Below are 24,052 nucleotides of genomic sequence, written 5' to 3'. Positions count from 1 at the left end.
AAGGTGAGTCAGGGTGAGGAGAGGCAAGAGAAGGTGTGATGAAGACTACAGCAGAAGGAAAAGGTGATGCCAGACTTTTAAGGTGAGATGTACAGGAAGTTTACTTATTGTCTCAGACAGAAGGCAGAATGTTGGTTTGTTTCATCAGCTAAAATATAAACAGCTTTGGACACAAAGATCATGAATTAATCACTTGTGAAATGAATGTTAAGAGGGTGAAAGTGACTAGGACAACACTCACTTTTTCATCCAGTCAGCGATATCCTTGGCTGCAGCTCCGTAGTTTTCATAGTGGTGAAGGAACTTCCCCTTCCTGAAAGACAACAGAGCAAGAACAACATGATCTATAAACCATCCGTCAGCAGTGGGCACAATTATGGCTGCCAATATTGATAACTGATTATATTTGTACATTTTTATTTAAAGGATGACGCCACTGAAAATCCTCCTGATGAGTTAGGTTAGTCATGAACTCACTATCTGCAGTATTGAAATGTGGATCTGATAAGTTTGTCACTTGCTCTTTTGTGGACAGCAGCAGATACAGAGAGCGTACACATTTCCCAAACACACTTCTAAACTGAGCCATGTAATGTGTGTTCAGTGTGTTTCAGCTCTTCCAGCTGAGATCTGGAACTCTGAAGAGGCAAGACTGCAGCATGAAAGCAACACAAGCAGCATATAGAATGATTTATTGCTAAAGAACATTTGTTTCGAGCCTTGTCAACATAAGGACCAACAGCAGAGGAGTGAATAATGCTGCGAGAGTGGTTTGTGCTTTCTGTGGATGATTTTTCACCATGAAACCGAGTCACAGTTGGAATCCAGTGTTGTTCACTGTTGTTAATCAAAGCTGTCCTCCTCAAGAACTTACAAGCTGACAGAGGGTGAATAAATACAATTTTATTCTAAAAAAGATCAATTTCAGTACTCCTTAAAAAACAGTGTCTATTGTTATATTAATAAAAAGTGTAAGGATTTAGAATCAGAACAGATGTGATCAAAACATAAAATCTTTCAGTGCTTTACACTTTTTGTTACTTGATGTAGTGAAGTTTGATTTCTCATCACATCCTGCAGGACTGACACTGAAGAAACCCAGTAATCCAGGTCATGTGTGATGGACAAAAAGACAGGATCCTAAAAACAATGACAGCAAACATAATATAACCCAGTTTCTAAGACAAAGAGCTGGGTCAGACCTGTGAGAAATAGAACAGCTCTAAACCACAGAGAAATGTTTTAAAAAGACTGACAGAAGTTCAGCAGTGATTGATACTCCGTCCTCTGTCTTGCGTTTGTATGTCTAGCTTAAACATACTCTACATATAAGAAATGCCAGTAAGCCGTCGTAATGCATTTGAAATGAGCTGGAAGCATCCTGGCAGCTTTACAGGCTGAAAAAAAAAATTTAAGCAGATTATTCTTCATAGGAATGACTTTATCTTCTCTATTCGCTGTGACTAAATGAAGGCTGGAAAGCGGATGTGGTGGCTCAGCCCACTGCTGAAGAATCAGTGTCAGTAGTAACTGGCTCTGGGCAGTGTGGATCTGCAAATACAAAGGGTGAGGACGACCACAGTCACAGCTCCCGAGATACAGGACGGACACTGTTAAAGGTGATACACGATTACACACACTGGATTTTGGAGCTTAAAACTTGCATTTTAAGTGAACTGACTACTGTGGCGGAGATGGCTGCTTGGAATTCAATCAGTGAGATTTATGACCAACTCTATATTCGCTTGCTTTATCTCTGCTGCTGTAAAGTACACCCACACCTTGTAAAAATCAAGCTGGGGAAATGTGAAATAAATGTCATTTGCCCGATGCTTTCGAGTGTTTTCCTTTACTCAAGGACACCGCAAAGACATAGAAGCTGAAACAGTTTCACTTTTATTGTTTATTTAACTGATAGAAAGCCAAGTTGTGCTGCTGTGTTGAGTAGTAAGGTTTCTTAATCTGTAAGACAGGAAAGGTAAAGGACCTTGAACACTTGGTCTTAAAGCGGGTGCAACGGCAAGATAACTCCAGTGGTGTTGATGCTGATTTACCCTGCAGTGATTAGCTGCTGTTTATCAGTGAGAGGCTCATTACTGCAGCCAATGGGCTCGGATGGTCGTTAGCTAGCCCTGCGCTGACACTAATGTGCTCCTGGCTAACAGGCTGGCTCCGGCTCAGCTACACATGAGTGCAGGGGCACGCGCGTGTAAACCACGTTCACACAATACACACACACGCTCACGTACACAAGAAAGAAGTGCACCCACACTGGCGAACCACAGAGGCACTTAATCAGTCCCGGTCTAATTAAAAGGCCAGACTGGAATGAGAGAGTGTTTAATGTGAAAATGGGGTTGATAAAGCTGCTGCAGGAGGAATAAGAAGCGGCCAACAGAGCGGGAGCTACACAGCACCAGCACCGTTAACTACACTGTACATATAAGGACAGTAAGGGGGTGCTCTGGTTGTTGCATTTACAGACACTGTCAGTCACACACTTGTAGCCACATGCACACTAGGGGCTACAAGCTCCTACTGTGTGTGTGTGTGTGTGTGTGTGTGTGTGAGAGTCTTTATGCATATTTAGACACTAAACTTAAATGATCAGCTTTATCAACAGCATAAAATTCCTCCAAACTCTAAAAGAACAAAAAAAAAAAACAAAACAATCAGAGGCCAAGTGCTAAATCACTGTCACCTGCGGCCTGAAGGGTGTTCTTGAAGATGAAAAAAAACTTTGATACAATAAATGAAAAACCTTTACTCAGTCTGACACATTAATAATTAAAACCGCTGACTCATTATGAGTCTTCAGGCAGACAACAGCTCTATGTGAAAAAAAAAAATGCAACCTCTCCATTCATTTCAGTGGGGCAGCTGCACCGGCACAGTACACTTCCTGAAGCAGAGGACTCAGGTTGTTCAGCTAAAAATTTAACTTTGCTCAACTTTTGCCACAATGCTGCACCGCAAAACTCCAAAGCCGTAAGTTTACCTTCACAAAAGGCCGGAACAAGGGACTGTTTTGACATTTTTGTTTGAAAAATGACTTGAATGATGAATCAATCATGATAATAGTTGCTGATTAATATTTTGTCAATGAACCCAATCAATACTTTGACATATTGTTTTTAGCTCTTCACTTCTTCACTTCATCACCAACCACTCAGCACCACCTGTGTGTCTGTCTCACTCCTCTGACGATGGCACCCAGCTGCACCCAGCATCCTTGACCCCCCCCCCCCCCCGAGTTTACTTTGTTTCAAAGGGAACACCAGAAGATCCTAAAGCTTGTCAGAAACTTTCTACTTTCCACCTGCTTCCATCAAGTCTGCTGGTGTTTAAGAGGCCCGGACTGCACTTTCTGTTTGAAGTGGCCCTACTCTCATGTTCTGAGCCTTAGAAGTGAGGAATGAGCCTAAAGTGAGACGGATGAGAGGACTCGACTCACTCAAAGTAGCAGAAGGTCGGGTAGCCTTTGACGTTGTACTCCTGCTTGAGGCCGTCAAACTCAGCCGGGTGCACATTCATTCCTGCCAGTACCTTAAGACAACAAAATAAAGGGGAAAAGAGGCATGAGTTGTCGGGAAGGTAAAGGAAAGTGAAGGCTGAGAGACAACAAAGAGGAAGGACATCAGAACGGGTTAGTCATCATCAAAGTGCTCCAGAGTAAAAAGATGGATTACTCAAAGCATGAGAAGAGACTGCACCGTGAAACATAGATATAATGAAGGCAGATGAACAGACTGTATTCAACACTCACTTTTTGTGATCAACTTGTTAATGACATTTTAATTTAACAGACAGAACATGAGATATTCTTTTGTTTGAAATAAGTCAAACAACTGCAACTTCCCAGGTTCCCTCTGAGGAAATACTACAAGACCCTGTTCATAACTTAAACAAATAGAAGCATGACCATGAGTCATGACAAGCTCTCTGTGCCTTCTCCTCCTGTTTTAAGTCGACAGAGCACTTCAATAATATCAGATTCAAAATGTGCTTCACTGGCATGAACATTTTATTAAAGTTTGAATATTATTTTAAGTAGTATGTGTCAAAATTGATATTTAAAGATAATAGTGAATAAACCCAAAAAACACAAATGATACAATCAAAGCAAAGTAAACCAAGAAAATCATCTTTACACCTTCTTGTGTCCGTGTCACAAGTTCACAGCCTGGCTTAGTGAGCACCAACTCAGTATTCAAACCTTTCACTTCTCAGCAGCCCTATTAATCTGCTGCAATAACAGGCACACTCCAAAAAAAACCTATAAAAAAAACACATAAATCCCTCTATTTCATCACTCATAAGCACCGTCTAATAATCAAACACACATGCAGTTAATTATCTTCTCATTCATTTCCAGCTTCATGTGAGGCTAACGTGACGACGTGCTGCTCTGTATCACCATTTCCTCAGGCCGCTGCCGCTCTCTGCTCTCACTGTACAGGAGGTTCACTCTCAGACCTCTCCCGGTGCTTCAGAGGAAGTGTTTATGAACACAAAAGATTCGTTTCCCTCGATGATCGCATCGGCCCCGCGGTTGATTTTTGTGCGTGCGTGCCTCTCTACAGTGCTGTTAAAAACCATTTCAACAGCTGGGAACAGAGCAACCCCCCTCACCATCCACCCTCTCACCAAGTTTGGTTTGTAATACTGTCTGTCTGCAAACTAACAGCATGGGTCTTTGGGGAACCCATGAGACCAGGGAGGGGAAGAGAATGGGATGAAAACAGGAAAAGTTGGGGAGTAAACACAAAGACTGGGCAGACTAAACTGACATTTAATCTATAGAGAGGTTGTAAACTTCAGCTGGAAGGACATTTAATTGTGGCTGTAGGTGCCCGGTGGTGAAAACCAAGTAAAAAACACATTTAATATAGTCACTGATTATAGATCTGTACAATACTATAAAGCACTCTAATCATTAAAACTGTGAGACAGATCTTTCTGGGCAAGGTTGGTGCTATTTTGACTGACCTTCTGTAATTGCTCTAGTGTGTTGAGGACAACCAAAAACCAGATAAAGTATAAATCAAGTCCAGCAGAATGTGGATCAGGGCTTCAGAGGTGCCTTTAAAGGCCATCTGAGTTATGATGCTGCTGAATCAAAACCTATGGCGTAAAAGTTGCTGAGGTATTCTACTTCTGAGAAGTTCTGTAGAAAATACAACCAGGGATAGCTTTCATTTAGGTCAGGCTGACAGACTGTACACTTGCAGATTGCCAAGGTAACCATCCAGGCATTCACACTGCTGACACATCTCATCTAATCTGCAAACATCAGAGAAGGGCGGCAGCAGATCAGAGGCGGTTCACGCAGTAGGACAGTTGACCAAGTGTGCAGGGAAAAGACTCATCAGCACACTTACATATTTTCCTTTTGTCTCCGTGGCCGCTTGCTGAAAGACAGGCTGCATTCTCTTGCATACGCCGCACCCTGCAACCGAAAACACAAAACAGACCACCGCAAGTTATTACAGAGGACTCAATAGTAACCAACACTCTGACAGCATCGATATGACAGTTAAAAGATTTCCCATCATCTGCCAGGGGAATTGGTTTTTCTGCCAATAGCAGCTTGCAGTGTGCTATCTGCTGTGAAGGATATGATGCACTGAAAACCTCTGACCATAATAACCGAGCACAACACATGGAGAAGCTGGTGTAAAGTAATGTATTTACTATTGAGCGACAATAGTACACAAGACAATCAACTCCTCCACAGATGAAAACATGACTTTGTTGAAGTTGTGTTGTTGAAACAATCAGTGGGTTGGGCTTTTAGCCAATCAACGAATTTAAGTCTTTTATTAATCAGTCAATTGTTTAAGTCATGTAATGCAAAAAAAAATGTCAAGCACTCAACAACAAGCTCTGGGAACAGGTGACAGCAGCAGCGATTTTAACTATTTACTAACAAAATTAACAGTTAATTGAAAAAAATATTGAGAGATTGATCAGAATAAAAACATTCATTAGCAGTAGTCCTATTCCTGATCATAAAAATGATATTAGTATATTAGAATATATTCAAAGATCAGAAAGTGATTTGCCAGGTATGATGAATGTTGAAAAACTCATCCCAGTATTGACTAAGACAGTGCAATATTGCCAAGTATAGCCCAGTTTATTGATCTAGTCCACATACTTTCTTCAAATGAGGCAGCTCATGTGGTTAAGTTAATTGCATATTTTCTGGACGATAATATCTGCTGTCAGTTTCTCCTGCTGCACTGTCTACCCATCACAACATGTTGAAGCAGCATGTTTGAGCCACTGAACACAGTGATAGTGAAAAGACTCACAGGGAGCGTAGAACATCATGAGGATCGGCCTCTCCTCTTTCTTCAGCAGCTTCCTGAAGTCCTTAAAAAGAGTGAGTGAGAGAAAGAGAGAGAGTGCGGGTAAGAAGATGATTACGAGGATTTATTATTTATAAACAAAATGTATTTTCAGTTCATGAAATTGATGATAAATGTGACCAAGAAACGTCACTTATATTGACTAAAGCTCAGTGACAACGACGACTACAACAGGTTGATTCCTCTGATGACTTGCTTCAGGGTATTGTCTCTCTGATTAGCATTCAGAGCTTTAAAGTAACTAAGCACACCTCCATCTTTGCTTCAGTAGTTGCTTCTCAGCAGTTTATTACACTGTGTGTAAGCCACGGAGTCATCACATCAGCAAAGAAAGAAAGAAAAAAAAAAAGAGGACTTTCTTCTTAGGACAGCAGGTAGATAAGCCCTCATACCAGTTTCTCTTCCTCATCATCACCTTCATGAGCTCAGCTACTTCCTAAAAAAACCACATTCAGCACAATCTTTTGTTGACATGTTCAACAAGGCTCCCGGCTTGAGTGGATGGCCAGGACAGCTGTTCATTAAATAAAAAGGGCTTTCATAATGCAGTGTATCTGTGGGTGTCTTGGGTTGTCAGGCCGTGGGGTGAATGTGTTGAGGGTTTCATCTGACCTGAATGGACGAGAGCTGTCTCGAAGTGTTTTCTGGGTTGTAAGGACAGGGCTTTGTTAGCAGACTTCATGAACTACGCAGTGCAGCTGTTTCATGATAAAGCCCTCATACACTATGTTGCTTTCATATGCAGGCTTTTGTGTTGCAGAGGTGGACATGCTGCTGTGTCAGCTGCAGAAGCTGATCACACCCTCAATGGGACAGGAGAGGAGAGGCAGGAACCTGCATCACATTAACTGCTTTCTTCACCAGCTTGTAATCACAGTAACATGAACATCAACATTGCTCCGGATGCGGTGGCAGATTCTTTACAATTTATCCAAAAGGTTGCTTAGGTCACTACTTACTTTTTCTGTCTCTACGTGGACGACATCTTTTGCCTCAGGGTTCTCCTCCCACAGTGGGGGTCCCGAAGGGTCTTTCAAGAACGCTACCATAGACTGAATGGAGAAAAAAAAAAAAAAAATAGATAGTAAGTCGGAATGATGAATCTTAAAACAGGGTACCACTTAGATCATGCTACAACTTGTCACTGGCACAAAATTATCCTGAGAACAATAGACTGACAGGTGATGATTTACGTAAGTGATGCAGAAGTTGCTCCTGCAGGCAGCGCCAGATGGAAGCTCACATAGACCAACATGTTTGTGCATCTAAGAAGTGTCGGAGCTATTTCAGTACCTTTAAGTGTCTGGTAATGAGCTTGGTAAAGCTTCCTGTAAATATATTGAACCATATGTGCAGAGGCAACAGCGGGAAATATTTCATTCAGCAGCACCATAACAATGACAGTGTGGGCACAGGCAGAATATTTAATGACCATGATGTTATTGTGGGGATTACTTTGTAATGGTTTAAATGGAGACTTTCACAGTTCCATTATTTCAGAGGCCTTTCCATCTGTCAGGGAAATAAATATCATAATAGAATAATAAAATCATGCACGAAAAGAGCTACAGCTATCAAATTTGCTTATGATGGGTTTTTCTTAAAACTCGGAGTAAAAACCAACAGAGGGAGTCACATTTAGATAATTTATAGATCATTAATTATGGCTCTTTCATTTTTAAATAATAATTCGATTTTTAAGAATTTCAAATTACATGATGTGCTATTTCACATTACAATTTTCATATGTTAGGTGTCTTAGGGACAAAGCACTAGAAAGAACGCTGTGTCACAGAATCAGAGGGAGTGCTGACACCACAGACAGACTTTTGGATCCTACTGTATGTAGCTTTTATCAAGAACTAGAATTACTACATTCAAATGACATGATTATTTATAAAAGATATATACAGTATATTAGGTAATATCATGTATAACTCTAAGACCCGCAATGTATATTTTTTTGGTCACTTGAGAGCTGCGGAAACAAGCCGTGAACACAACACTGATCACATTTTAGGCTTATATGGTTGATATGACAGTTGCTTATTTATACATTCAGAAGTTACAGAGAAAGCATTCATTTGTATATCTGGCTAACTATATGATACAGTGGTGAATATAAGCTCAATAGTCACTCTATTTCAGCTCTGATTTTGATCTCCAAAAACAGAGCAATATCGTGCTGTGTCAGTCTGCCGTGTGGTGCAGAGTTGCTGCCTGTCGTGGCTGAAAGTGATGCAACAAGCAGCGAGAGTGAATCAGAATAGTAAAGGTGAGAGCTGGACAGCTAAACTATGAGCTGAAAATCACTATAAAGCTCTGTGAGGCTCATGATAGAGACAGATTCGAGTGATGTTTCTGTCCAAAGTTCATCGCTACAAGCAACTCCTTTCATATTGTAACATTACTGACAATTATTATAATAAAAATACTGATTATAGCCCCAACTTGACTCGTTTGAAACCTGAACCAGAGACAACATAAAGAACAAGCAACCACAACACTGTGTGTCTTTTCATGTAGAAACAAGATATGATAACGCTTTGTACAAAACCGTGTAAACCACCAATACAGGCCTGGAGATTAATTTTTACAAAATAATCTGAATTTAAATTGCTATATTAGTCAGAGAAATCACATTTATAAATTTCCCCTAAATTATTCATCCACAATCTTAAAAAAAAAGCAAAGTGAAGTTGCTCTTATCTGACTAATTTGATAAATTAAATGAACAACGACACACAGGGCTCCACAGGAAAGTATAATGTGGTTACTGACTTGGAAAAAACAACACTATGAATGTGAAGAGTCGTAAGTAAATACTAGACAGACACAGACTGCACATGTAAAGGGTTCAGGATTGTTGCCAAGCGCTCACCTTGAAGGTAGCAGGTCTGTTGTACTCGGTGTGAAACGTCCCATCTCTGTAAGAAACACCAGGCACAGTGCTCACAACACCAGGAATAAACAGTGAATAACATAACGCTAATATTTTCCAGAAAGCAGTGAAGCGTGGAAACGTGTCTGACAGCCAGCTGAGTTTCTGGTTACTCACTTGTAATGTAGCAGCTCTGCTCCGCCACGTTTGGAGCTTGGGTCAACCTTCACTTTCTTACACAGTTTACGACCCTCTGAATCTCTGAAAGAGAGAGATTAAAAAATGAAAACTCAGACTCTTACAACCACTTTGCCTTATATATACACTCATTAAAAAAAGTTGGAAAGAAAACCAAAAGAAAATCAGCTCAGCAACTGGACAAAATGTAAAAAGGAAATTATTTCCTCCAAATATAAAACCTAAAACTTGAAATGTGTTATCTTTAAATCCAAACACTAGCCCCAAATTTTAACTAAATACAGACATGGTTATCACCAATTTGCTATTGAAACAGGTCGTCATAGAAAAAAAATGGCATTTCTGCCTTTTCCTCAAACAAACTTATTTAAACTCTCCTGGTGAAACTGTTGACGTGACAGAACTAGTAGGAGATTATACCTTTGAATTTGAATATATATCTGCCTAAAGCTTATCATCTGTGTAAGTATCTTTTCTCATAAGGCATAATTTTTCAGTCTTCTTTATATAACACATATTATTTTCTTCCCTCTGTTCAGTAACTGTTGGTTAAATTCATGGTATTATTCATATATTCATTGTTTGTATTACGTACTAAATTATATTGAAGAACATGCTTTGTAAACATATTTTTTGGTCACAATATTGTTGTAATAAAACTTCACTGAAGTGAATTTATAATGGAAGAGAGAAGATGCCGCATGAAGACATAACTGCATTACCATTTCATCAGATCAATCTGACCACGTGTAGTATTATATAAACAGGGCGCCCTGCTTCATTCATTAGCTGTGTGCATACACAAACACATACATCTGCAATGGGATGCAATGTTGATTATAACCCGTACTGCACAGTGTGTGAGCATACAGAGGATCTATGATGGGTAGAGGCTTATTTCTGTAATTGAAAAAAAGGGCTGTAGTTGGAAAGGAAATAAATATGCATCTAGCCACCTACACATACTTCACACTTGATACAATGAGGCACTATCAGCAGCATGAAGTACAGTTCCCCTTCTGCAATAAAGAGCAAGGAAAATAAGCACTAATCTGGAGCGAGAGAGAAGGCCTGATGCTAAAAAAGTCAAAGAGGAGGAATTCAGTTATGGCTCCCTAATATGTTTAGTGTAGTTTTGCAGTACATGAGGAAGAGTCAATCTGTGTGTGCATGTATTGACAAGACTATATTTCAGGTGATGACTGTGTGCTTAATGCTAAATACTGCTGACTCATAAAGGCAGATGGCACCAGTTGGGGCACACCAGGAGCAGATGTGACCTCGACACTTATTTGGACGCGCAGTCATCCGACTCAAAACCAGTCTGCTGCTGCTTCCAAGTCCCTGAAACACTGCCGCAAGTAACAAACTGTACTCAAAAAATCCCCCAAACTATCACGCCAAGGAGAACCCTAAACCAGGAACAATTAGACAAGGGACACTCATTCAAGTAATTCTACCCAAAAAGATTTTTGTTATTAGATGTCATGTCAATTTTGCATGTGTACAGGGCTGGCATTAAATATGACAAGGTATTGTTAACTGGCACTTTTTGGAAGACTGTGAAGAGGCCACATGCCTGGCTATGGGCCAGTAGTTCAGCCTCTTACTCATTTGGTCATAAGGACACAGTTAAAATGACTCAGAGGAAAAAGCTACGTGCCATTATGTTTCTGAACTTCACTTTCTGTGAATCAACCAGTGAAAGAGCAGCACTCTTCAATCACAGAACAAATGGAAGTCTACAGGAGTCAGAATGACTCACTGGCTAATGTTCAGTACAGGAAGAACAAAGGCCATGAATGGCAGCTCATCTGGATGAACACAACTGCTGTGCATTCCTCTCTGTGGCAACGTCACTCGATGCGTCAGCGCCAAAGCGCCAACGCTGGACTGAGCAGCAGGTCTATGGCTGGTGAAGTAAGAAGGTGGTGTTGAGACTCAAAGTGCTCACAATGTTCTTGTCATATAGTTTTTCTCTTCAGTGTTCACTGAGGTCACAGGACACCACAACCTCTGACTGCTAGAGTTTACAGAGGCCTCTCACCTGCAGTACAGCCTTATGTGACTTGGGTTCATACAGCACTGTCAGCAATTAAACTCACATGCTGTCTGATTCACTGTGTCTTGTTTATTGATCATGACCTGCTAGAGTTTATTATGACTTTCTCAAAACTCTGGTCTGATTGTTTTTTTGCTTTGGCCCTTGTTGCTATTGCAACAATAAGCAAATAAGTAGCAAACGCAGAGAGTAAAATTATAACCCAAACTTTGAATTACATTTGGTGTGTGCTCACTATCGGTTGGACCAACAAATGAAGTGATATATAATATGGCTAAATTGTTGGTTTGTTACAACCAGTTGCTTTATCTGAATGATTGTGTTTCTTGTCCTGGGGGAACAATGTTGTTGTGTTCCCAGATCTCAGCAAGTACTTGCTAATCATACGGTTGGTTAATGATACTAAGTTTAATACGTTAATAAACCAGAATTATAGCACACTGGAGAAAAGGCCAAAACATGTGTGCTCTCTTTGTGACTCATTTACCAAGAAAAAATATCAAAAGTCTTTGAAGATTTGGAAGTGACCTTTTCTTGAACTTGTACATACTAAACTAAAAATACTTGAAGCGATGAGGTAGTTGAGCAATGTACGCCTTTAAGATTGAAGAATCATTGAAATACAAAAACCAAAAAAAAAACAAAAAAAAAAACAAGTTGGAAACAACACTTTGCATTAGGCCAAAGTCAACAGAGTCCCTTTTGTGACGGATTATTAATGGATTCATAATGCAAAGAGGATGAAGCGCTGCATGCCATTTAATTATTACGCTTCCAAAACACAAATCCTAATCCGTGCTGTGATTGTTTGCTCTCTGCTATTCCCATTCATCCAGACAGGACCATGTTTCTTAGCATGTTCTATGTCCGTTCTACATTTTCAGAGGAAAGGAAGCCAGGCAGCACAGTCCCTTCCTGTATGAGATCATCCATCCCTCTGGTGGATCCCAGTTGGCCAACGCTCAGGTCCCTGTCATCTGTTCAAAGTGTGTCATCCTGGCCTTGGTGGCCCTCTTCCTTGGCAGGGCTGACCACTCTCACGCTGCGATATGCGCTTCACTCTCTCTCCCCCCACTGTCCACCATGAGCTCTCAGCTGGGGCTTCGATTTGGAGCCGGTCCATTTGAGATGGTGGAGAAATATGCCACACAGCACAATGCTTCGCTATAGAGCCTGGCACCGGATCCATGAGTCCTGCAGTGATGAACCCGGCTCGCTCTAGCTCCCCTGGCAGGAACCTGGCCCTGTGTAAATCTCTGCTTAACGTTATCACAGTCTCTAGCATGCTGGAGTTGTTGGAAAAGACAGGGATGAAACCATACTCTCCCAGACAAAAACAGTGACTGAGTCTAAAAGTAAACAGTAAAGTACATCAGTATCATGGAGTGGCTTTGAAGACGAATGCGGACAAAAACACTTCTGACAATTCTTCAGACCATTTTGAGTTTCTCTTCCTCTCTATCCTCATGGTCCTCCATCCCGGATAAGCTTGAGAGAGATTGTGAATGGTGCTACGAGCACTAGGTGTCAAAGGGGAGTTACTGCCTTCCTCACAGTTTCCTGTTTTATGATACATTCTTTCCTCTCTGGTGAAGACGATGCTCCATGCCGCTGATGGGTTGACAGGTAGAAAAAAAATTAAATAAAGTAAGTGGAACTGAACACCAGGAAGGGCAGAAAGAACAACAAGCCAAAATCAGATCACTGGGGAGCAAAGCTAGCTGTGCTTAGAGGAAACAATTCCTGCTGGTGTCTTGGGAGTATCCAGCATTTTCTTAATGTAAACACTTCTGCAGTGTGGGCTGGAGATAGATGTGCCTCAGAAGAAAGATGACAGATGAGATGTGTATTCTCTTTTAGTGTGTGTATAGTGTGTGGAGTATGTCAACGTATGATTATTTAAATTTTATTGAATATCTGTAGGTTTTTCTCTTGATTAATCAATTAATTGTTAAGTGAAAAAATAGCGAAAAAAAAACGCATTATGATTTGACATCTTCAAATTTCTATGATCAACACACCAAAATAGTCATATCATATCTTTTAACTCCACTGGGCTGGGAATTGAACCTTGATACAATTTTGGTGAGTGCCAAGTACTGTGTCAAGTGGGGCTGAAGCTTATTAATATTTTAATTACTGATAAACCGATTAATGGTTCAAGGTGACATCTTCTAATGGATTGTTTTATCAGATTTCTGTCACATTAAACAAAGAAGAGCAGCAAACTTCATAGTTTAGAAGCAGCAACTGGAGTTTTCAAACATCCCATACTCTAGTATGTTTGTTACTTCTGCTTGAAAAATGAACTTCTAATGAATTTCTAATATTAAATGAAAAAAGTTATTTGTAGAAAAGCATGTTTATGTTTCTCAAAGCAAGGTATCCAAACAAAAACAAAGCACTGGTGGTACCAAAACTGTACTGTATTAGAACTTGTATCAAAAATGTTTAAATGAGACCCATCCCTGCAATTGACTAATCATTTCAGCGCTCCATTCAAAACTGATGCCACTCATCAGTTCTACTTATTTACAACCAAATTTAAACTAACAGAAACTAAAAGAACAACATGAAAAGGAATGTTTCATGTTCATCACCAGAGAAGAGTCACTCGTTATAAGCCAGGACCTTCCTTATCAATCATTTATTTAAGGATGAAATGGACTCTAAAGAAACCAAGGGGGAACTGAAATGGTATAAAGAGATGGAACACATTATACCCAAACCTGTAGTAGCTCCAATAATGAGTGGCCTCCTGTCAAATGGTGCCCGTACAATAGAACCACTGGAACAAGTGGTCATTTACAGCTCAGTGAAAAAGCCATAAATTGTGCAGATGGATGGCTGCAGAGACATTCGTGGGAAGAGTAAATTGCTCTGTCTTTATAACAGCTGTCACAAAATTCCTTCGACAATAGAAGCAGTAATGTTGTGAAAGGCACGGAATCAATGGGTGTGATAGAGAGAGAGAAGACGCCCTAGAATGTGTTGTTTTTTACACTTTTTTATAAATCATCCCATTACTTACCCACAGTTGACCCAGGCAATAGTCCCTTGGCCTTTTACTGTCTGGGCTACATCTGACAGCAGTTTCAGGTGGGAGTCCCCTGATGTAGCTAAAGACACAGAGAATAAACCATGGTGAGCCTTGTTACCAAAACCAAAACCGTTCAATAGCTGAGGACAACCCAGAGTCTCGAGACACAGAGGACACTGTCATGTCAAACACAGCTAAGTGGAATTGAGTTACAGCGGAGCTCAGTGTCTTACTAAAGCACCAAGTGATGAAGAAAGAGATCACTGAGTTTGGGTTAGAGGGGTGATGGAAGAGCGTTTTCTAATACCTTTCACTGGATGGGTTCAGGGAGGGGGCTTAAGTTACATCAGCTTTCAACATCTTACAATAGTGTGACTAAGCAGGAGATGGGAGGATTATATGGTGACACAAAGACTCTGCCACTGCGGAAGCAGACCAACTTCTCAGCAAAAAAGGGTGAAATACAGCGGCTGTGTTTTAGTGAATTATAGCTTGTATCTGTTGCATGCTGTTTACTAATACCACCATATAGTGAGCCATGATGAACATCAAGTGTAAGCTCAGACAAGGACAACACGAGGGTTCATGATCCCTGGAGATTTGCACAATTGACTGTGTCAGAGAGAAAATATGGCTGAGCTGTACAGTTAGCTCTCTGTGTTAGGAAAGAGGAGAAACTAGGGTGTAATAACCTGTACCAGCAACAACAAAACACACAGTGATATTACTGATTTTGATCAGATATGGCAAGCAAAGCAGATTCCTCTGACTAAAATAAACACAGTGTATTATTCTAGTCCTTGTGTAACACAATACATCATTTTTAAACTCTCCCAGAAACCCAATGTGTTTTATTCACTGCATAAAGACAACAATCCCTCCAGGACATGACTATATTTAGATTTTGGGGCACTGCCATGACTCCCCAGGGTCTAGCCTTGTACCGGGTGGGTAACGAAAACAACTGGCAATTCACTGTCAGTTTAATACCATGTGTGGAGCAGGTGAGGTGAGCATATAGTAGCTGGTGGATTACGTAGATCAGCTCATTCTAAAGGATTGATGGGCGCTCACACGAGCAAAACTCAACGGGGACGTGACTGACTGCACAGGGTCAGAGGCTGGTGATGGGTGAGGAAGAGGGCAGGACTGTCTAGGGAGTGAATGTGATGTAACAAGGAGTGGTCAGATAATTGGTTTGTGAGGAGGACATTAAGCCAGCCCGGCAGAAATCCTGCAATGAGGAGGGGAAACTTTGGTGTCTTCAGAGAAGCAATCGCTGCAGCCAGTGATCAATCAGAGGTACTGCTCAATACATGAAAGCCTTACCCAATGACCTAATGCTGACTGATCCGGACCATGAATTATGAAACAAATAAATCTGTGGCTGTGGGGCTCTGAGAGTCCTCTGCTGCTTACTGAAGGTTAGGAGAATCTTTTGAATGGAATAATTAGTAATATCAAGTAATATCCTTCCAGAAGCCTGCTGAGTACATTTCACTCCTTCTCAGAAATATGCAAATGAAAATGGAATTAAAATCTACTGGGGTGCATTAGGCGTTCGCTAATGGTTGGAAGAAAAACAAAGTTTTTTATAACTCTGCTTGATGCATTAAGGGTTTTAGTTTCTATTTAACAACAAATATTTCCAAATTCATTACGGAGACAGACCACTGTGATCATCACTGTAAAACCGCCTGCAGGCTAAAGCTGTACAAAACATCAATGTTAAATATATTTTAAGATACTGTGGTAAAATGCTTTTTAATTAATTATATGAGATTTGGTCTGTGCTGCTGCTCCACTCTTATTTTTAAATGATCAAAGGAATTTTAAATTAAAGCAAAAAATTGTGACAATTAACTGCACTAATGTTGAATTAATGTTAATTATTAAGTTCTCTTCACATTAGCTATGTGAATGTGCCCATTGTGTTTGCATTCATAATGTTAGAAATATTGGGATCATGCATGTAACTGCACTTACCCTCCAACATTTGGAGGAAATGGCACCTTACATCTGAAAGTCGATAGTTTCACTTCTCTGAATGAGAATGTTAGAGCAACACATAACGTGAGAAGTAACAGTCAACAGGTATAGTCTGAATTATTTTGTGCCTCTTCTCCTGTTTTCATAAATCATGAATTTCTAAAAAAAAAACTTAGCTGTTGGGATGCAACTGTGTGTGTCTTTCAAACACAACTAAAGGTTGTACTGGTCACTGCTGCTAAATGTGTCATTTTGAACACGTGAATTTCACACTTACCTTTTCTGATTAAACTAAAATGATTATAATTATCTATAATTATGCATTTGTGCAAGTTCAATGACGTCAGCAATAATGGGACACATTGCTTTTCATGAAATAAAAAAGTATGAAGATTTTGATCTAACAATATAATAACATAAAAATGTATAGTTAAATGGTATATTTTTCTAGTTATGACATAGTAGCTAACATACTCTACAACTATGATATTCATTATAGCACCAAATGTTATTCAGCTTTCCAGCGCTTCACAGCGACCTCTGAAGTGACAGGCTAATTGAGAGTCATTGAGATACTACAAGCATTAGTATTGATCCATTACTATTGTCTGGTAGGACTGCTGTCCCTGCCTCCTCCTTTGACAGAAACACTGGATGCTCAACCACGTCATTTATTCTACAACACGAGACTATACGTAGTAGCATAACACAACATCTGACAGCAAATTCTACCCAACAACAAGATAAATATTTTTTTCCTAATACCATCCCCTTTAACCAGGTGTATATTCTGGTTAAATCTAAAGCCTGATCTATTATCTACCTGTCTTTGTGTAGAGCACCAGGACATTGGTTCTCGTCCTGAGAAGCTTCTTGAAGTCTTTGTGGTCGCTGACCTTCTCTACGAGAGGAGACACCTTCACTGCACCCAGCACCGGCAGCAGCCACACCTGGTGAGACACACACGTACAAACAACTGTTACCAATAGGTTGTTTTTTTTCCCCCAAGTAACTTCATCACTTTCCTGTACAGCTGCTCATATTTAGACATTTGAGCAATTTTGCTTGACTACACAGGAAATATAAAAATCAAATCCACAGATTGCCATGAAATTTACAAGGTATTTTAAAGCTCTCCAGAGGCTGACGGGTTCCTCCTTTCCATCTCTAAGTGTCATTAGCAGGATTTTAGTCTTGATCACATTAAGGAATTGACCATTTCTAGCAAATGATTAAATTTAGCAGAGACGGATAAAAGAATTTAAATCTCTTAATGAACACATGCTGTACATGTTCATGAACATAGTAATAGTGAAAAGAGTCAGATTAATATGGCCACACTGTATGTCGTGTGTTACTAGCCAGCTGGGAGCCAAGCAGCCACCGTCAGTGAACCATAAATAAAGCCGCTGATGCAATGAGATAATGCAAGTGCATCTTCAGTGCTCTGCCTGAACTGAGGCCATGCTGCAATTATGAAATGAATGACCATGTTCAGACACTTTCTTTAATCTCATTTTATGACACTACAGCAGTCCATGGCACTTGTTTATAAGTGCCATCAACAGTTTTAACTTGATATCTACACCGAGGTGGAAATAAATAAAACACTCCAACATCACATTTATATAATTACTGATTTCTTTTCACCTACTCTGGCACAAACAAGACAGGGTGCTGCTTGAAATACCAACCTGTATAAAAGGTGGCTTCAAAGACAGCAACAGATGGGTACATCAGCATTATTAGTCTGAATGGCTCCTTTGACTTTCCAAACACTGCTAGTTGGGCTAACGGTGTGAAACAGCTCATATCAGAGACAAAGCTCATATTGAAAGGCTTGCACTTTAATCAAAGATGACTAAAAAAAAAAAAAAAACAAGACTGATTACACTCAAGCCATATGAAGGTTATTCCATGCATTCTAATTGTCTCTGTGCCATCACCATTCATTAAAAAGCTCTTCCTTTCTGCCTACAGAGAACAAAATTAGACACCAAACGCTGGCTGCTCACTCAGCGGATCCTGCCTGATGACTGATATCACCTGGAATGAAAACAAACACCTGTCAGGCTCATTCTATAATTTTAATTCCCAACTGGTTGCTCTTTTGAGGTGAGTTTGATGGGAATCTCAAGACACCACACTGCACAGCATTAAATTTCAAAATTAACCGAGAAAAACCATGGGCCTAGAAAAGGATGAGCAGACAACTTAAGTGCTGAGTTGGGTATATATACTATGTATGTGAGGTAAATAATCAGTCTTTCTAAGTATTATTTGAATTGAGCTTGGCTGTTGATCTGTGTTTACTTTGTCACTTGAAGTCAGTAAATGATTCTGATTAGGTTGATGTGACGACAAGATAAACAGAAACTGCGTCAGGATTCAGTTAAGGACCCACGGGAACCACAACGCCGAGGGTGGGCTAATTCTAGGCTGGCCAGGTGACACTTGTCAGCACAAATGGGCATTCAGTGGTTATGAGAGGGAGGAGCTGGGGGCAAGATTAGGAAGAGATGAGATGAGATGGCAGGCTGTCGTACTTATCCATGCGAGACAGGAAATGCGACAGGCTATTTGATGGCCTGCTAGAAGGATTAAAATGACGAAAACTGAGCAGGAGTCTTAATTAACCACCCAATCTCTCCCTACACAGTGGCACATTTACTGCTATTGTCTTTCTGGTACAAATTCTGACAAGCTTACATACATTAACATTGTAAACTGACTGTGCTTAGACATTCTGGTCTAAGCACAGTCAGTTTCTCTGAGGAACACTCCACTGACATTTTTCTGAATACTCACCTCCTGTAGGTTTGAAAGGCGGCTCTGAAAAGTGTGCCACTTTCCAATTCACAGAAATTACAAAAGAGACCCAATGGTGACCCAGAGTCACAGCAAAAAAAATTGTCAAAACATATAAAAAACCATCACAAACCACTCCAGAGGTATCACCACTTGTGTACCACTGACCCATCTGTGCTGAGTATGTTTCAAAGAATAGTTTCTCCAGAAAATCAATAAATACTTTATGCTGCATGCAGTGGAACTTAGGAGCTAAGAGGAATGTTTTGCAGACGTTTCAACATGTTTTGGTGTGACTCTGACTCACCTTTGGAATCCTTAATAACTGTATCCAACTTTCTTTACACCTTTAAACCTTCCAGGCTGCGAGTGTTTGAAACTCTAGAGACAGATTCTTGATGGCGTTTCCCTAGTTTGGGTTTTGTGGGCAACAAAGTGACTCGAGAATGTTATTCCAAGTTAGTTCAGAAATATAATCATCTTTATAAAGACATTCTCATCAAGGGATTATTTAGCTTAATATACATAAAGATCAACTTGTTAAATTTTTATTTTATTGTAAAATGCTGTTTTTTGCATGACGCCTTTGAAGAAATAAGTAGTGCTGATAGTGTTTTGAACTGTCAGCCATGGGTTGCATACAGTATTGAACAGACTGTGATCTGAATACTGGTTATGCATGAATCTCAAAAAAACCCATAAGTAATTACTTAGTTCCATTAATGTGCAAACAGATGTATTTCTAAGTACTTCCTGTAGCATGAAATATACTGACGATACCTCATACCTACAGTCGAGGCAGCTGACAATAACACAAATGATGTCGTCAAGCCAACACTGCCGATGATCGTGATATGATGCGAGTCTTCCACCAACTGAAGCACGCGTCATCTTTCAGTAACAGATGCTCAATAATAGAAATAACTAGACTGTGCTGACAGTTTCCCAACAAAGCGCTGTAAGTGACAGGCCTATTGAGAAGCAGCATTATACTGCACTGCTGACGATTTAGGCTGGAGTTTTATTACAATGATGCACACGCACAGGCAGCTAAAATAGAAAACATGAGCAGTGTTATGAAGAGTGTATTCAGATAATGTGAAGGGTGCAAGTAACAAAAATTAAACTGAAAATAAAAAAATTAAAAAAAAGCTGTGATAAGAATCTGAATTATCTGTTGAGTGCTGATGCTCCCCTCTTTTCTAGGGCTGCTTGCCTTCTACAATAAGTGGCAATTTTTCAACAAGAACTGCAAATGATAAATGCAAGCAAGTGATGATAGACTACAACGCACAACTCCATTTTTATCAGATCACAGCAGTCTTAATCAAAAAACTTGTCTAGTTATCTTGTAATAGTTCAGTTGACATTCACTTTCATCACATGGGGTTTTTTTTTTCACCCATGTCCCTCACTTGAGGAGACAAGAGGATTCTTTTAAATCTTTAAAAATAGACTCTTTTTAATTCTTTCTCCCAAGTTTAAGAGTGTAAAAGTTCTCAAATTCGAATAAATTAAACAAAATGCAAAAATAAGTATTTTACCTTTGAAGTAAAATGGTGACCTTTCAAGTAGATTTTTGAATATCTATTCAAAACCTCACATTCATTGCTATTTATAGTTTCCAGCTTTGGAGCCTAAACTGTATGTTGTTGCACTTAAAGCTCTTGTAATTCATGAAACCTGCACAATAGATCAACTTCTAGTGGAGGGAGCACAGTGGATACAGTACAAGAAAAAAAAACCCAGCATATTCTGAAACTCAGTCTTTTACTTAGTGATGATAATGATGTCCTGTTTCTATGGATTCAAGGTTCAGCAAAGTTCAACAGTTAATTGTGTAAAGAAAAAAAAAAAACACAAATGGCGCACTTTCATTGTAAGTTTCTCACACCAACAACCCCACTGACTTTCACAGCACAATCTGGGATGATGGCTGAAACACATATATGCAGCTTCATGTGTATCAATAGGCGAATAATAATGTTTTCTTCCCTTGAATTGTTAATAACTGACCCTCATCACCATCAGCAGGTGGGATGGCAAGGTCCATGAATACATGTACTCTGCAGCCTGCTGTGATCCATTATTAAGACCTGATGAGTAAACAGGCAAAATTAGATGATCTGAAATCAGTGATCAAAAATAATGACAAATGCACATTAAGAGTAAATGCAATGTCCTTAAATTGGCAATTTAATGGTAAAAGATTTTGAAGAAATATATATATATATATATAAAATATATATGTCTTAACTAGACATGTGAGAAATTGAAAAATATCTGCATATGAATGAGAATATGTGTTGCTGGAACATTGCTGGACAGTTGCTGGATATTTTAAGCCTTAATACTGTCAAAAGATGCACTGATTGTGAAATATAAAAAAGCAAATTGAACAGAATGTTCTTGTTTCAAGTTGGTACCAAAATGAAAAAGTTTTGACATTACAGTTCCCATCATATGGATGGAATGCTAAGGCTGGTAATATCATTTTATTGCAAAAGTAACCCATTATGTTTGTAATTCCATCCAAAAGCATCTCTGCTGGCAGCTGACTGATACAGAGAAACCCCACCAACGGCTACCAATCACTTAGGCATGTACCACAACAGCTCTGCCTTCACATTATAATGCTGCTGCATTCAAACCTTCCCAACACCGTCTTTCCCCGTTATCACTACGTCCTCAACACACGCTGCAGCGAGACAGCCTCATTGATATAACGCAGTTCAATGAAGATGAGACCCAAGGAGAGCTGCATGAATTGGCGTAACATACACAAACTCATTTTTCACACATTTACACATTGCTGGGCTCCATCACAAATGCTAAATGAGAAACGAGAACACAAAGCAGAGAGAGAAAACCCTTCAGTATATAAAGTTCTGAATCACTGGCTGAGGTGCAATGATGTTCTTCAAGCTGGTGATTCGATTCAAGAGAAATAATTGTTTTTCTTTATCAAATCAATTTAGTAACAATTAACCAAATTTGTATATTAATTGAATGAACATGTGAACAATCATGTGAAAATATGGATATTCTCCAGCAAGGTAAACAGCAAACAATATTCTAAAAGAAAGAGACAAAAAAAAAATGTTTCTATTATTTCACCAATACTCTGAAAACACAATTCAAATCAACAGCAACACAACCTACAGCTTTTAAAAGTGTCAACTATGACCTTTCAACAGAATCTATTCTCATAATGGTAATCTACCTGAAATTCTTCCATCATCAATCATACCACAACCTTGCACATGATCACTCCGCTGAGGCCTTTGTGGTTACATGAGTCAGTGCAGGACAAACCCTGACTCAATACTCTGAGGAAACCCATCAGCGCTTTATACATCAACCTTCCTTATCTGCCATAAAGGTATGTCCCATCACGTTGTTGTAAAAAATGTGGAGCTTACTAAGCAGCAGGTGCCCAGCCCCCCTGCTTGTGAGCCCACACCCTCCATCTGCCGTGACAAATCTGCTTAATAAATGGCATCCAGTTCTAGGGGCAGTTCTGAATCAGCACAAATCACACCAGCGTTTGTCAAGCACTTGCCTTGAGTTTCCTCTGACTAATGAGCCAGTCAGGTGTGTGTTGGTCTGTGTGGACCGGCTGTAAAGGAAGCTACGCAGCATCCGATAACACACACAGAGTGCTGATTTAGAGGCTTCTCAGCTCTCAAATGAGCAGAGAATCAATCACTTAGCAGCTTTAGCAACTATCACATCTCAGCTATCAGCCATGGAAGTCATAGGGGAGGCTGGAGAGCCTACTAACATGCCTGTTGTGGGATAATCCTGGTTACTGTACTGCAATCATTTTTTGGTACTGACCAAAATATGTCAGTATAAATGGAGTATCAAAAAAGTGTCAAGTACAGAGAAATGGTGCTGAATGTAGTCATATTCATAGTCTCATTACTCATTCTTAGTCAGATATTTGCTGCTTTAAAATCACAATTCTGCGGATTATGGACTATTCACATCACTCTAAGTATGCACATTATCAACATTTGAGGATATAATCATTATCAGGAAAGCCAGTTGTACACAGTAGATCAATTTTAATGGAATTGAGCAATTTATTGTGTTTATTGAGAGTCTCATAAGCTCATAGATGACTTATCTAGAAGCCAAATGCAAATGTTTTTCCTCTTAAAGATGTTTGGACTTCCTGTGTGCAGTTTGATGGTGACAAGAAAATGTTAACCCTTTTGATTTAACTCCATTTATGTATAAATCTGTCCTAAAATATGGCTGGAAAAGGTATCTGAACAATGCCTCACAAAAAAGAGATCTAAGAGGACTTATGAGAAAGAATTGTTGATTTTCATGAAGCTGAAAGGGTCACAAAGTCATCTCAAAGACTTTAGATATTCATCAGTTCACAGTTTGACAAACTTGTTTTAGTTCTGTGACTACTTTCCCTACAAGTTGGAGCCAAGCTAAGATGACTCCAAAAGCACAACGCAGAATGACCAGTCACTACTGATTCCATTATTAACTATTAAATATCTAGGTGACCAGCACAGAATCGGATATTTGAGACTGTTCAGCCAGTCATCAATCATAAGCAATCACACTGAAAACCTTTTTCCAATCGCCAGCCGATCGATCAGTAACGTAACAAAGAACCTCAGAGTAACAGCTAAAGGTTTAAAACAATCATTGGAGCTTGTCTCTTTTCATGAGTC

General features: G+C 39.7%; 1 protein-coding gene across 1 annotated transcript in view; it reads right to left on the bottom strand.

Annotated features, from left to right (window-relative positions):
• pdia5 (protein disulfide isomerase family A, member 5) overlaps window positions 1-24,052 on the bottom strand; it is a 53,264-nt gene that overhangs the window by 23,653 nt on the left and 5,559 nt on the right. Inside the window, exons 2-10 of the mRNA XM_023409757.2 lie at window positions 17,368-17,494; window positions 14,547-14,634; window positions 9,433-9,516; window positions 9,256-9,301; window positions 7,334-7,426; window positions 6,318-6,378; window positions 5,382-5,449; window positions 3,455-3,546; window positions 242-313 (exon numbers count right to left, since the gene is read on the bottom strand). Of these exons, the coding sequence (XP_023265525.1) occupies window positions 242-313; window positions 3,455-3,546; window positions 5,382-5,449; window positions 6,318-6,378; window positions 7,334-7,426; window positions 9,256-9,301; window positions 9,433-9,516; window positions 14,547-14,634; window positions 17,368-17,494 (731 nt within the window). The remainder of the gene's footprint in view (window positions 1-241; window positions 314-3,454; window positions 3,547-5,381; window positions 5,450-6,317; window positions 6,379-7,333; window positions 7,427-9,255; window positions 9,302-9,432; window positions 9,517-14,546; window positions 14,635-17,367; window positions 17,495-24,052) is intronic.

This window comes from Seriola lalandi, unplaced genomic scaffold (assembly GCF_002814215.2).
Source record: "Seriola lalandi dorsalis isolate HSWRI2012SDOR001 ecotype SW California unplaced genomic scaffold, Sedor1 jcf7180002054406, whole genome shotgun sequence".
Classification (NCBI taxonomy): Eukaryota; Metazoa; Chordata; class Actinopteri; order Carangiformes; family Carangidae; genus Seriola; species Seriola lalandi.
Note: the sequence above shows the minus strand (reverse complement) of the source record. Positions and strands in the feature narration are given on the sequence as shown.